The sequence below is a fragment of the Varanus komodoensis genome, unplaced genomic scaffold, assembly GCF_004798865.1.
Source record: "Varanus komodoensis strain SLA01 unplaced genomic scaffold, ASM479886v1 scaffold56, whole genome shotgun sequence".
Classification (NCBI taxonomy): Eukaryota; Metazoa; Chordata; class Lepidosauria; order Squamata; family Varanidae; genus Varanus; species Varanus komodoensis.
This window is the reverse complement of record NW_025336169.1, coordinates 1,879,295-1,893,097: the sequence shown is the minus strand read 5'-3', so window position 1 is coordinate 1,893,097 and position 13,803 is coordinate 1,879,295. Positions and strand designations below refer to the sequence as shown.

At 48.3% G+C, this 13,803-nt stretch overlaps 1 protein-coding gene across 2 annotated transcripts in view; it reads right to left on the bottom strand.

The window, feature by feature from the left end:
* Positions 1-13,218, bottom strand: part of RBM19 (RNA binding motif protein 19) — a 95,691-nt gene extending 82,473 nt beyond the window's left edge. For both annotated transcript variants that reach the window (XM_044448931.1, XM_044448932.1), the window contains exons 1-12: positions 13,072-13,218; positions 11,454-11,636; positions 9,532-9,663; positions 9,326-9,364; positions 8,663-8,879; positions 7,046-7,317; positions 6,028-6,108; positions 5,104-5,182; positions 4,209-4,280; positions 2,831-3,031; positions 1,837-1,967; positions 584-705 (exon numbers count right to left, since the gene is read on the bottom strand). In XM_044448931.1, the coding sequence (XP_044304866.1) occupies positions 584-705; positions 1,837-1,967; positions 2,831-3,031; positions 4,209-4,280; positions 5,104-5,182; positions 6,028-6,108; positions 7,046-7,317; positions 8,663-8,879; positions 9,326-9,364; positions 9,532-9,663; positions 11,454-11,636; positions 13,072-13,107 (1,565 nt within the window). In that variant the 5' untranslated portion in view covers positions 13,108-13,218. The remainder of the gene's footprint in view (positions 1-583; positions 706-1,836; positions 1,968-2,830; positions 3,032-4,208; positions 4,281-5,103; positions 5,183-6,027; positions 6,109-7,045; positions 7,318-8,662; positions 8,880-9,325; positions 9,365-9,531; positions 9,664-11,453; positions 11,637-13,071) is intronic.
* Between the last annotated feature and the right edge of the window lie 585 nt (positions 13,219-13,803).

The window sequence follows — 13,803 nt, the reverse complement described above, 5'->3', positions numbered from 1 at the left end:
AACAGCATAGAAATGGAGGGTGCTAGTCTTCCAGCAGGTAAATAAGCCCTCGCCACAAACTAGTAACCTTTGCTGGGCTTATTTTCCTAGGATGCGCTACTTGCCAACCTCTGATATGAGAATAGCAATGCTGATCTAGTTCTTACAGGGGAAATTGTACCAATAACTGAGGCAGTTCATGCCAAGAATGCAGAGTGATTCTTTTAAACACTATCTAAACTCCATGTTCCTATTATTCTTCCCAGTATATTCGGCTACAGCAGTGGACCGAGAAGAGAACGGGTTGGCGCAGAACTGCTTGGTCCAGTTAAGGCACCCATCAAAAAGTGAAAGAGACTGTCATGAACCCGAGAGGGGTCAAAATGTGGGTTAGCGAAAAATGAAAGCATTCCATTTGGCTACTGGACTACCGACTCAATACCATTATCAATGTTTTTAGAAAATAAGGAGTCCTACAAACAGATTTTCCCCCCAATCTTGTACAGTCCAAAGGCCCCCTTTTCCATATTCATACAAGTCTCCCCACTCTGTTGACATAATTTGCCAAGCGCAGGAAAAGGGACCCCTCCCTGGCCCAACAAACCTGGAACTGTTGGCTTTATCCTTGGAAGCCTTTTGCTTCTTGTACGAAGAACCCTCTGCAAGGTCAGAACTGTTCCCTTCCTCCTTCTTCACAGTGGACGGCAGCAGGTGCAGCATCCGTCCCTAAAAGAGCAGAAAGTTAACAGTAGTTTTCTTGCCTTGCCGTGATTACATTGCCTGCACAAACACAGACAGCTCCCGGCCATACAGCATGGGAATTATGGGAGCTGCTGGCCAACACAGCCGAAGGGCGCTAGACGGCAGAAAGCAACTATAAGCATGGAGCTAAGCCCAACTCTGTGCAAACGTTTGTCTCGCTGGCATCTAGTTTTGATTGCAAGGTAGGGGGCCTACCCACCTGTCCTCTGTAATGCACCTGCCTATTGCTATGGGGAGCAACCCACTGAAAGATGGCCAGCCCCATCTACGGAATGGACCTCCCAGATACTCACCAAGCGCCATCCTTATACACATTCCGGCACCAGACCAAGACATTTTTATTCAAGGAGCATTTTAATTGTTGACTATTTTAATTGGAATTTGCTTTTAACTGGTATTTTAAAGTAAGTTTTAATATTTGTAATTATCATGTTTTAGGAGTTTTGCAATAGGTTAAACTATTGCAACTATTAAACTATTACTTGGTGTTCCTGCTACGAGGGTGATGTTAGTTTAATTTTATTATTTATTGATATTGTGGTTTTAATTGTTTATGTATGAAGTTTGATGTTGTTGGTTTTTAACTATGCAAACCATCTAGAGAGCTACGAGATGGTACACAGAAATGCTAAATAAGTAAGACAGTTTTAAAACTTTCATGAACTTGGGACACACCAGATGTGCCGCTCGGTGCCCCCTGAGCCCATGTGGTTGCAAAAACACGCATGCGACTGTGAAGGGCCCGCTGAAGCTCTTCTCTTCTGCCTGGACCTTTGGGCAGCAAAGAAGCCTGTGCCTGGATCTACTGAGAGCCCTTTACGTGCTGGACACGAGTTAGCATGAATCCAGTTTTTGTAAAAGAAATGAGCGAGCTGCAGAGCACAAGAAGGGGTGCATGGCTGCCGAAGGGGTGCACAGCAGCCCACACTCCCCCGGCCCAAAGAGTCTGCCACCCTTGCTGGGCTCTGACTGGCAGCAGCTCTGCTGGGTGTCAGGCAGGGATCGGGCCCGTCCCTTGCAGCCTAATCCATTTTCCCTCTGTAACTGGAGAGGCGAAGACTGGAAGCTGGGCCCATCCTCAAGCAAAGCCCCTACCTGGAAAACTTGCCCATCCACCTCTGCAAAGGCCTTCACGGCGTGCTCAGGGAACATGTACGTGACGAAGGCAAAGCCCTTGGGCTTCTTCGTCAGACCGTCAATGGGGAAGTGGATCTCGGAGAGAGGGCCTGCGGGAGAGAGGGAGAGGTTGGACTCCGCTGGAAATGCTTCATGACCGGTTCTGCAGGACAGCAGCTCCCACAGGGGGGGCTGAGGCCTCTAAACCTGGACGATCAACCCACCACGGGTAGGAGGAGCTGGTTCGAGAGAACCACTGGAGAGGTGGCTGGTGGGGACACCGCAGTGGCGCCTTTCCATTGGCTGTGAACCCACTTTTCTCTGAGCCAGGCCTGCCCTGCCCTGCCCTGCCCTGCCGGTCCTCTGGTTTTCATTCATTAAAGCAAGGATCCCGACCTTTTTAGGCTGCTGGGCATGCCTGAGACTGAGCGTATGGCACTGCTCTCACAACACGGGTGCCGTGTCTCAGTCATTTCCCACAAGGCAAACGGCTGTTGCTAAAAGAAAAGCAACTTGGCCAGGGGTCTGCATGCTGCGCCAGCCAGAGGGCCCCGGCTTCCAAAGCACAGAGGAATATTCTGAACTGAACATGGACCTGGAAAGCAGCTCCTCGCTCTGCAGCCTGCCAAGCTGCCGGCGTAATTTTTAAGAGAGAATTCGAGCAGAAGAAATATTAGAAAGCAAGAGCCTGGCGAGTGCCAGGAGAAGGGTCCCTGGGCATCACTCTGCCGATCCAAACATTGACACATGCAAGTACATTAGACAGACAATAACCATTACGCAGTACTGCCTCTCATGAAGGGTTAATGCTCTTCCCTGCTTCCAAGAAGCACGCAGATTTTTTTTCAGGGGTAGCTCTGACGTCCTACTAACTTGTTGCAAATACTGGGAGTTGTGGGCAATTTTGCTGCCCAAGCTCAGTGCTGCACCTAAACATAAGCAGCGCTTTGGAGGAGGGATGGGTGGCGCCTACCGTGTTTGGAGAACATTGCTTCCAAGTCTTCCTCAGTGCAGGTGTAGGGAAGGTTCCGGACAAACAGCCTTCCCGACTCGGAGAGATCCTCTTCTTCCTCATCGTCCTTTTTCGTCCTTTGCCAAGCTTGTGCGGGGCCCTTCGAGGAGAGCTGCTTCTTCACTGTGCTCTCCTCGGGGAAGAGTTCGATGTACCGTCCACCTGTCAGAAGAAAACTTCAGGGTGGGATGCAGGGCAGAGGAACAGACACCGGCACCAGCGTGACCACCACAATACGGCCTCTTCTTGAGCAGAAGCACGTAGCCTCCAGGCCAACCTGGCGGGGGCACAGCTACACGATCTACCCTGACAGATCATGAGCCTTGTGGCCCTCCAAGATGCCTTGATCTCCGATGCCCATGATCATCCACCAGCGGTTAGCCTGGCAAGAGCAGGTGGGAGCGGTGGCCCTCTAGAGGTTTCAGCAGACCTGTTGCTCCCCGCTGCTCTTTCCCATCTTTCTCCTCCTGTGGAGCTCAAGGTATGAAGCTTCAGATCAGAAATGGACAGACTGACTTTCATCTCTCAAGGAAAAAGAAGATCCAGTTTACTACCAAACACGGGACTTTTTCTATCAATGGCTACAGAATCGGAACTCTACTTTGGAGAGAAATACATGGCATTTGTAGAGAGAAATTAGACTTTGTGTACAGTATGTTTGAAGTCTTTGGAATAATCATTTGTTTAGTGAGTAGAAAACAATAAAATTTTGAAACCCGAAGGTATGAAGCTACAGATGTATCCCAGGTAGTTTCCTCCTGAAGCACTATCTAGACCCAAACCTGCTTAAGTTCAGCATGGAGGGGAGGCCATGTGCCTTCAAAACATTCCCGGGGACCTGAAGAGTCCACAAGCACCTGAGGGCAACTGAGCCAAAGTCCTGCAGCTTCTTCCCCTTCATCCCACCGGATACGACCCAGGGCACCATGTTTTGGCCTGCATGGCCGATGCGGGTCGAGGGGAGAACAGGCACTGCAGTTTGGCAAAGGAGACAGCAAGTCCAGTGCCAAGTAATGGTAGAAACCTCTAACAGAGTTTTGGAGGAACTCCCTCAAGGTACAGTGAATGCAAATCACACACACTAAGTAAAATAGAAGGAACCTACCTGCAGTCTATATATGTGGAAAAACTCACAACACCAAGAGGAGCAACATTGCTTTGTTCTCTGCATGTTTATAAAATATACCAGCTCCTTGAGATACAGTCGCTCATTCACAAGGAATTTTTTCCCATTCATATCCAGACAACAGAAAGGCCTGATTCTCTTTAACATACTCCAGAAAATTATGTGCAGGGCACTCAAAATAGAGCTCCCCCTTTGGAAGAGCGTCCTACCTACCCATGTATTCATGATTTCGTTTCAATGCCTTCTGCACTTCTTCCTCACTGTTAAAATCGACAAATACATAACCTGGGGGGAGGAGACAGAGAAGCAGCTTAGTAAGCATCATGTAGATCTCTTAATGACAGAAGACATAATTACAGATTAAGCATGCAATGAAGAACAAGCCAAGAGGGCGGGATGGTTCTCCCCGGAACGAAAAACATTTTCCTAACCAGGTACGCAAGATTTACAGTGCAGTTAGACCCCCTGGACAGCAGGGGGGGCAATTCCAGGAGGTTCGGGGGCATTTTCACCCTGTGGGCTGCGTCCCTCACCCCAATACGGCAGAAAAGTAGAATGCTCTGTGGTGCTTTCACGCTGATTTTGACCCTCTACGGCTACAGAGCACTAAGCGTAAAGAAGGCTTGGAAGCTCCTCCTCTGGACACATTTTTTAAGCAATTAGGGAGGGCGGCAAAGGCCGCAAGTGGCTTAAAAAAGGGTCTCTTGCGCTCAAACACCCAGAGCCACTGACCCTAAAGGCCGCCCTTGCACTATTATGGGATTTCCAAGGCCTTCTTTCTGCAAGCCTTCCTGCAAACAATTCTGCAGTGCAGAGAAGGTAAAAGACTGGAGGGGACAAAGGACCCAGGCACATGCAGCTTGTAAGGACAACTCACAGGGTGGCGGGGCTGAGGCTCCATGGTACGGAACCTGCTCTGTGTGCAGGTTTGACTCCCGGCTTCTCCAGGAAGGGTGAAAGAAATGCCCCCCTTAAAGCAGACAGGCGTGGCATTATCGGGCTGGACAGAATGAACCCCGGGTGCGCTCGCTGTGCCCAACTCCGCAGCCACAGGGTAGCTGGCATCTCATGCTGACGGCCCGCTGTCTTCTGGGATGCCAACTCTTACCTGTCTTGTTCCCGTGGGCATTCCTGGCAATCCGGATGGCCACTGGCTGAAGCGGAACAAGAAACTCCCTGACGTTTTGCTACGGAAGCAGACATGAGTCGGTTAACAAAGCTCCTGAAGAAAGGTATGCCAAAATATTCATCCCTAGTGGAGCTCGTTTTCTGGTAGCACAGCCCAGAAAGCTCCAAATCCTGGTGCAAGCCACCTTCATATGCAAAAATGCTCTCTCTGGTTTGGTTTTCCTGCCTCAGCTGACAACCAACTCGAGAGAGGTCATATTTAACATCCTTCCCAAAGCATCCATTTAACAGGTTGCCCCGTAACTCTTGCTCCAAAATAGACACTCTCACTAGGTTATTCTATACACTTTTCTTATACCTGCATCCTGCCTTTCTTCTGTCCCAGAACTCAAGGCAGTTCATATACGCCTTCTCCTCTCAATCTTATCCTCACCTCAACAACCCTGGGAGGCTGGCTGGGCTGAGAGGGTGTCACCCAGTGCTCTCCATGCCTGAATCCAGACCTCCTGAGTGTCCCAGACCTGTGCTCTTAACCACGATACCTCCCTGCCTCTCCAAAATGTATTATTATACTGCACAGTATGATCTCTCACCGTTGTCCTTCTTGTGGGGAGCTCAAGGAAGTTCCTGCAGCTCCATTTTATCCCCACTGCAGCAACACTGCATCCGGCTGGGCTGAACAAAGGCTCCAGGTCACCCAGTGAGGTTCATGGTCAAGAGGAGACGAGGACCTGGAAAGCCCAGATCGCTGGCCCCATGTTCCAACCTGGATTCTGGCATTCTGTTTGCGCATGATCACCAGAGGCTGGTATTATCTGCCCCCCGCTCCCAAAAAGCTCCTTGGTTCCTCCGAGCCCAGCCGCAATCCCCTCCCGGCATGATGCGGGCGGCAAAAGGGGCTTACCTCTGTCACATTGAAGGGGGCACCCCGCAGCTTCACCGTGTGTGGCGTGCTGGGCTTGTTTGCTCCGGCTGGTGTTTTGACCTGCACAAGACACGCGTGGAGCCAAGTGAAATTGTCCGGGGGTGGTGGGGGGGGGGGGGCGGAGCTGGCAGTCCTGAAGGCCAAAGCACTGCCACATGAAGCCCAGCCCCAAACGAAGGGGGCCGTCCATCACATCCGAGTCAAGAGGTGCGCTCGAAAAGCTGCAGCTGAGCCATGGCTTGGGAGGGGGGCCAGGCCATTGAAGAATAAGGGACCCAAGAAGAGAAAGCCAGGCTGTGACGCGGATTTCAATTGCAGGGAGACAAGTGCAGCTGTGTGCCATGTCGTGTAGCCATTCTAGTAAACTCGGTGGCTGCTCAAGATCAGGCCACGTTCAATAATTAGATTTATATCCCGCAAGAATCCAAAGGCAGCTTACACAACCCTCCTGCCTCTGTTTTAATCTCGCAACAGCCCTATGAGGTAGGCCAGGCTGAGTGTCATAGAGCTTCATGGCTAAGTGGGGTCCGGAACCCAGATTTCCCCAGACCCAGTCCTCCCCTCTCCCTACCACACAGCACCTGCCCTTCCCTTTCGAGATCCACCAGCTCCACACGGTCACTGTCTCTTCCCCATGGAAAATTAAGTGGCTTGTACTTCAGGGGAAGCAAGCGACCACGTGGATTTAATGGGTGCGTCTACCGCATGCTTAAAATGGCAGCCGTCTCTCCTGCATGCAGAAGCCGCCTGCATTCATTGGCTCACAGAATCACCGTGTGCCTCCGTAAACTCACAAAACAAATGGATCACCAGGCCAATTTTCGACCACAGTTCCAAAACGCATGCACGTGCCTGAGCCCTCCAGATAATTTAGACTACTGCTCCTAACACACTTGAACACTGGCTATCCTGGCTGGGGCTGATGGACAGTGTAGGCCAAGGTATTTGGAAGGGGCTAGGGCTAGGGAAGAGTGGGTTGGATCATGCCAGGACGCACCTGCGATGTGGCTTTCGGGCTCTGGATCCCTCCGGCACTTGCCGCCTTGACCTTTGCACCCAGTGCAGCCCCTTCGGCAAGGCCAGAACCAGCCGACTTCGCCTGCCTCGGCTTCTCTGCTTCGGCAGCCTCGTCACTGCTTGTCCCCTCAGTCTCGCTTTCCTCTGCCGATGACAGCAGTGACTCATCCCCTTCCACCACTTTTGTTTTCAAGTAGGCCATGTCGGAGAGCTCCTGCCTGGCTGCTGCATTTCCTTTGGAATTTTTCTTCTCTGTGGATTCAGAAATAGAACAGAATGTCACCAGCCTTTGTCTGGGCAGGCAGGCATCGAAAAGGGCTTACACAGGATGCAACTTGAGCTCCAACTAGAGAAGGGAAGTGATATGCCCGGGGATCAAGAAGAGGGCAGCAGAGTTGCGGGAAGGAAGGCCTGTGCACCCCCAAACATAAACGCAGTCCTCGTCCTGTTGCGGAAGTTGCTTTGCTCACCTGCTTCTAAAAACAAAGAGGAAAATGCATTCCGAGAGGGAGAAATGCCAGAACATGGGAACAAGATGCGTCAGGCTCTTGGGATGCCCAGAAAGTTTGGCCGGTTGAGTGCAGAGCTGAAGCAGCGTATTCCCCCCAGCACCGAAAAGAGACCCAGATTCTGCACTAATTAAGTCAGGAGCCCCCAACCTTTCTGGCCCAATGGATATGTCTGCGTGTTTCAGAAACTGCTGATTTGACATTGGAGGCTGCAGCTTCTTCAGCAAAATAAGAGTCTATTGGACACTCTTTTAAAAAGTGGTATCTGAGCCTGAGCCATGATAAACCAATCTTCCACTCATGTACCACCTGAAGGATATTTCCTGGACAGCAGAGTGGTTGAGTAAGCCAGCTGGCGATCTCTGAAACACGCTGCCCCAAAGTTATTAGGGCTTTTCAAACAAGTCTCACATTCTTAAAGCCAACCCAGCAGCCCTTGTCTAACCAACTCAGACTTGCTTTGTCTGGGTATCTTTTTCTCCTTCAACCTGACCCCCATTTGGCATTTTAGGTGCCAGGCTAAAACCTTTATTTGCCCAATATGTTAAAGTCTGACTGTTCTTTTAATATGGGTTTTATTGTTGACTGGTTAAGAATTTGATTAGGCTGCTGTGTTTTATTTTATTTTTGTCTTACTGTTAAACTGTCCCAAGACTATGGTAAGAGATGGTCTAAAGCACTTTTATTTTTTTTTTTTAATCTAAGCAAGAGAAGACTCTCCAGGGCTTCTGTTTCTGAGTACCCTGAAAAAATGTGCAGAACCTTCCCCTGCTTCTTGACCATGTCAAAAGCTCAGAACAATGGAGACAAAAGCCCAAGCTGGCTCAGAACTGGAGGCATGCACACACAGTTGCCAACCTAAGTGTGACATCACGTCTGTCACAACCATGAGCCTTCTGGTAGCAGGGAGTGCTATGGCATGGCTGAGAACAACTAACACCTGTGGACCCGACATCACCTTCTCCAATCCAACCTGTAAGTTCTGTGCAAAAAAAGACCACAAACGGAAGCATGCCAGCTTGTTCCGCAGGGTGCTAATTTCTTCCGAAGAAAAATACGACACCATTTATGTCAAGCGCTCCAATTACCTCGGGCACTGCCAGCATCCGAACCCGCCACTCCAGGCTCTGCTTCCTCCTCACTGAGGCTGTCCGACTCATCCGAGTCGAAGTTCAGATAATCATCCTCCGACTTGGCCCGGCTCTTTGCGGGCTTCTCCGGTTTGGTGTCATTGGACCAGGTGGCCACCTGAGACCGCTTCTTGTGGACTGCCAGGAAGTCTCGGAATGCCTCCTCTCCTTCCAGCTGAAGGAAAGAACAGCAGAGTGGTGGAATATGAGCGTGGGAGGTCACTGAGGCCCCAGTTTTAACACCTGGCGCCTTCAAGTTTTGTGCATGTATCACAGCTTCCCAGGCTGGGTCAGATCATGAATCCCACAAGCTTGGGTTTCTCTACTCCAGGGTCTTTCAGACCTTGGGGCTGGGAAAGATCCCTGCCCAGGATACCAGAATGGAGAAGAAAACCCTAACAGATTAGCTGAACCAATGAGCTGACACAGCCTAGGAAACTGTGAAGCAGATGAGAAAGTCAGGAATAGCTATGATTTTTTCAAACCACCCCATTTTCAGCTGCACACTTGCAGAAGTGCAGAGTTCCTATTCTTCTGTGTGCTGCTCTCTTCCCCCTCAAGCACCCACATCCAGTGCAAACAGTCTACACCGCCACCTCCTTTCAAAAGGTTAGGACTTGCCTCTTTGAACTCCACTGCTTGAATTGTCTTCTTTTTACCCTGGGGAACCAAAATAATAATAAATAAATAAATAAGGTTGCCATAAAATGACAGGAAAGCAATCAACATCCTGTCAGGTCACGGGAGAACAAGCAAGTGCCTCAAGAAGGCACGTGGCCAGATCTTCCTAAAGGTATTTTTAGCACAACAAAAAAAATCACACTTACTTGCTTTACTTCTGTATGTCCCAAACCTTTGGGGGAATTTTTAGGAGCTTCATTGGACAGTCTGGGCTTTGTGGAGTGTTTGCTCCAAGCTCTGGGCTTCTGTGGGTCTCCGAAAGACTTACAGAACTCAACCTGGAAAAGCAAGAGCTGCATTAGCATGCTAATCTTGCCCGTCAGTTCTAGCTGCTTTCCTGGCTCATGGGCTGAACAGCACAGCTTCCGTATAGTCTGCAGTGCCTGCTCCTGCCTAGCCTTGAAAGCTAAGCAGGGCCAGGCCTAGTCAGAATCTGGATGGGTGACCTGAGAATACGATTCTATGACTGTTGTAAACTGCCTAGAGAACTTCAGCTAGGGCAGTACAGAAATGTTATTAATAAAACAGGGAAAAACGAGTGATCTTTCTGAAGGATTTCTGTAAGCTTTGAAATCATAAAAAGCAAAAGCTAAAAAAGTAAACATTTACTATGTTTTGCTGTTTACTAAAACTAGCATACCATACTGAACAGGAGTGCAGTTAACAAAAGTGTTTAGCCAATGAGCAATAGAGATTGTGGTGGTGTGTTTTACGTGCCATCAAATTATTCTCGACTTCCCAGGTGGATCCTATGAATTGATGCTTTTAAATCTGTCCTGTTCTTAGGAGACCCACTCAGCTCTTGTATATTCAAGGGCGTGGCTACCTTGATGGAGTCCATTCAACTCTAGTTAGTCCTCCCTTTCTTCTTATGCCTTTGACTTTCCCTAACATGACTGGCTTCTCCAGGGACTCCGCTTTCTCATGATGTGCCTGAGAGGTACAATAGCCCCAGTTTTAATATTTTTGCTACCAGGGCAAGTTCTTGCTTGCGTTGATCCAGGATCCACTTTTTGTCATTCGGCTGGCCAGGGTGTTTGCAAAACGAGAGCCGCTAAGAGTTTCCTGTTGTTGTCAAACAAATGTACCATTAATAGCCTGTATCAGCCTGGTGCTCTGTAAATATGCTGGACAACAGTCCCCATGGGCCAAGCTAGCTGGAAGCAATGGGAAATGTAGTCTGATGGTAGGAATAAGTCAGGATCAATTTCAGAAAAGCCCTCAAGAACCATATGCCAGTGGTGGGCATAGCAAAGGGGGTAGGACCAGAAATTCTAGTATATTGTATCTTAAAGCTCCTAAACTTAAGATACAATATGCTAGATTAATCAGCTGCGCCCCTACCTGGAGTACGACTGCCTGGCAACGGTGACACACGCGCTGGTGACTTCCCGCCTAGACTTCTGTAACGCGCTTTACGTGGGGCTTCCCCTGAAGACAGTCCGAACACTTCAATTGGTGCAAAATAGAGCTGCCAGGTTGCTGACGGGAACGGGGCATTATGTTCACATGACTCCAGTCCTCCGTCAGCTTCACTGGCTTCCCACTGAAGCCCGGGCCCAATTCAAGGTGTTGATTATGACCTATAAAGCCCTAAACGGCTTGGGTCCTGGTTACCTAAAGGAGCGCTTACGTTCTTCCTTCTCTTTTCTCCTCCTATATTTTTATTTACTTATTTTATACTGATAATTTTAATTTTATATTTGTAACTCAATGTATTTTTTGTATTTAATGGTAATTTATTATGTTCTATTGTATTTCAATGTATTTTATTGTGTTGTAAGCCGCCCCGAGGTTTCGGCAAGGGGCGGCATAGAAATGTTATAATAATAATAATAATAATAATAATAATAATAATAATAAACTTTAGGAAAGGCATTTCCCTTTGAGAATGGAGAAAGCTGCACAAAAGCTGTGAAATCACACCTGACCACTGGGGAAAGAAGGGTATGGGTTATCTTGGGAACCCAGGAGGACCAGAGAGTCTCTGCCCCGCTGCAGTCAAACACATCTAGAGGGCATGAGATCAGGGAAGACTGTGTTACAATAGATCTGAGGAGAACCTCACCGTGACTTTGGCCGTGTCGATAAAGCTCCTGTTGAAATGTGCTAGAGCGGCCTTTGCGTCATCCTCAGATTTAAAGCCAATGAAGCCAAATTTGCGGAACTTGCCATCCTTGGTGAATTTCAGGCTGGAATCTGTAAGCGTCCCGAAAGCAGCAAAGAGTTCCCGGAAGCGGTCTTCCTTTATCTGGAGAGAAAGAAGTGATCAAAGTTTATTCATTCCAAAGGTATTCCTCTGATTCCAGATTTTCTTTCTTATGCTGTCTAGTACAAATATTAATCTCTGCTACTGGATAACTGGCCAGCTCTTATTTCCTGATAGCCTAACTTCCACTAAGAAACTGTCACGAAAAATACCCCATATTGTCCACCAAACACCACTTGCAGCTCATCAAGAAATGAGATTAATGTATTCTGGAATCTGTCTTAAGTGTCCCTGAAATTTAAAAAATCTATCAGGCTCACAAAGATCATAATTCTGCACACAGACTTAAAATCACTCATTCAGTGGAATTTAAACAACTGAATTTTATGCAGGGTCATAAATCAGAAACCAGCTCAGCTAGAGCTGTAACCCTATGAATATATCCAGGTATACCATCTGAGTTCACTGGGTCTTTGGAGTAAACACACATTGAACTGAATGCCACCAATTAATCCTTTAGAAATATAAAACACTTTTGGGTTTCTCACAACCACTCCCAAAACCACTGGGAGAAACTGGATGCTAAAGAACAAGCCTGTCAAAGAGAAACACCTAATTCCAGTTATAGTCAACAATACGGAGGTTTTGGATAATATTGTATTGGAGTGTTTTTAGGTAAATTTCCATCAGAACATTTGCTGATGGCCAAGAAAGTAGACTAATCAGGCATATTTATTTTATTTGTTTTAGTTAAATCTTAGAGATACCCTATTTTTATCCCATTACACAGCTTGAAATAGAAAATAAAACATCATTAACATGATTTAAATGCAGTTATCTTATTGCAACTCTTGCCAGTAGCACGTAACTACAGCAAGTTTGTTGTTTAAAAACAAAAATAAAGATCCTGGAAACTGTTAACACATCAATTACTTTTAACAACCTAAAGAACACACAGTGTTCTGATCACCACTCAGTTGCTTCAACTCTCTCCGATTAATGTTAAGCAACCCTCAATTTCTCTATCTAGTCATTATTTAGTAATCTCTTTTCACATTCAGGCTAATATATTTCAGAGTCATCTAAACACACTTTCACATATTTGCTGAAGACGGTCACCAGACAAACGTTAAACACATTAAATTTAATGTCCCCAAACTTCGCAGGTTTAGACAGAAGCAGGTCCTACAACTTCCAGCATCCCCTAGGCAACACGGCTGTCTAAAGAATACTGGGAGTTCTGGCTTTTCTGTCCCCTCTATCCAAACATGCATAGGATTGCCCCTTAAGTAACCCTTCTTCAACTTGGTGCCCCCTGATGTTTTGGACTACAATTCGCAGCATCCGCAGCACTGCCCCTGCTGGCTTAGGACAATGGGAGTCGTAGTCGTATCTATCCAGTATGCTGCCGGGTGGAGAAAGGAGGGCCCGACTGCGTTGACACGAGTCCGACTGCTCCCCCCACAAATCTCCTCACCCCGTTCGGCAGGTTCTTCACAATAAGGCGCGACATGCTGCCACCCCGGCGGCCCCGGCTCCTCCTCCGCTCCGAATGCGACGCAGCCGCTTCAAGAAAGACGCGGCACCAAACAGTCACGCCGCTCCCTGGGCGCCGCCATCTTGCGCACTCCGTGAGATCACGTGACACAAGGACCGCCTCCCCGCCGCCTCAGTGCGCCTGCGTGTGTGTGGAACCGCGCCGCCTCGGCCAAATACGAGCCTAAAGGGGAGACGGAGTTTAATGACTGTCGATCAACACGTCCGGTTCTCAACAAAACGCTTGCGGGATGTGGAGAGAGAATACCTGGAAAGATAAATTAATAAAAATAATAATGCAGGAACACCATGGAGCAGTATCCACACTCGTTGTACTACAATACCCATTATCCATACTGACCGGAGATGATGGGAAGTTGCTACTAGGAATTTGAAGCTCTTAAAGAGTTCTTTGAGAGTGTCGATAAGCAAGTGAACGGGGCGATCCTATGGACAATTTACTTGGACTTCCAAGAGGTTTTTGTCGAAGTCGCTCACCAAAGGCTCCTAAGCAAACTTAGCAGCCATGGGAAAAAAGTGGGGGGTGGGATCCTCTTATGGATCTCTCACTGGTCAAAGAACGGAAGAGGGAGCATGGGAATCAATGGCTCCTTCTCCCCGTGGAGAGCTGTCCCCTGCATAGCCCAGCAGGATTTGGTATCGGGAACGATGC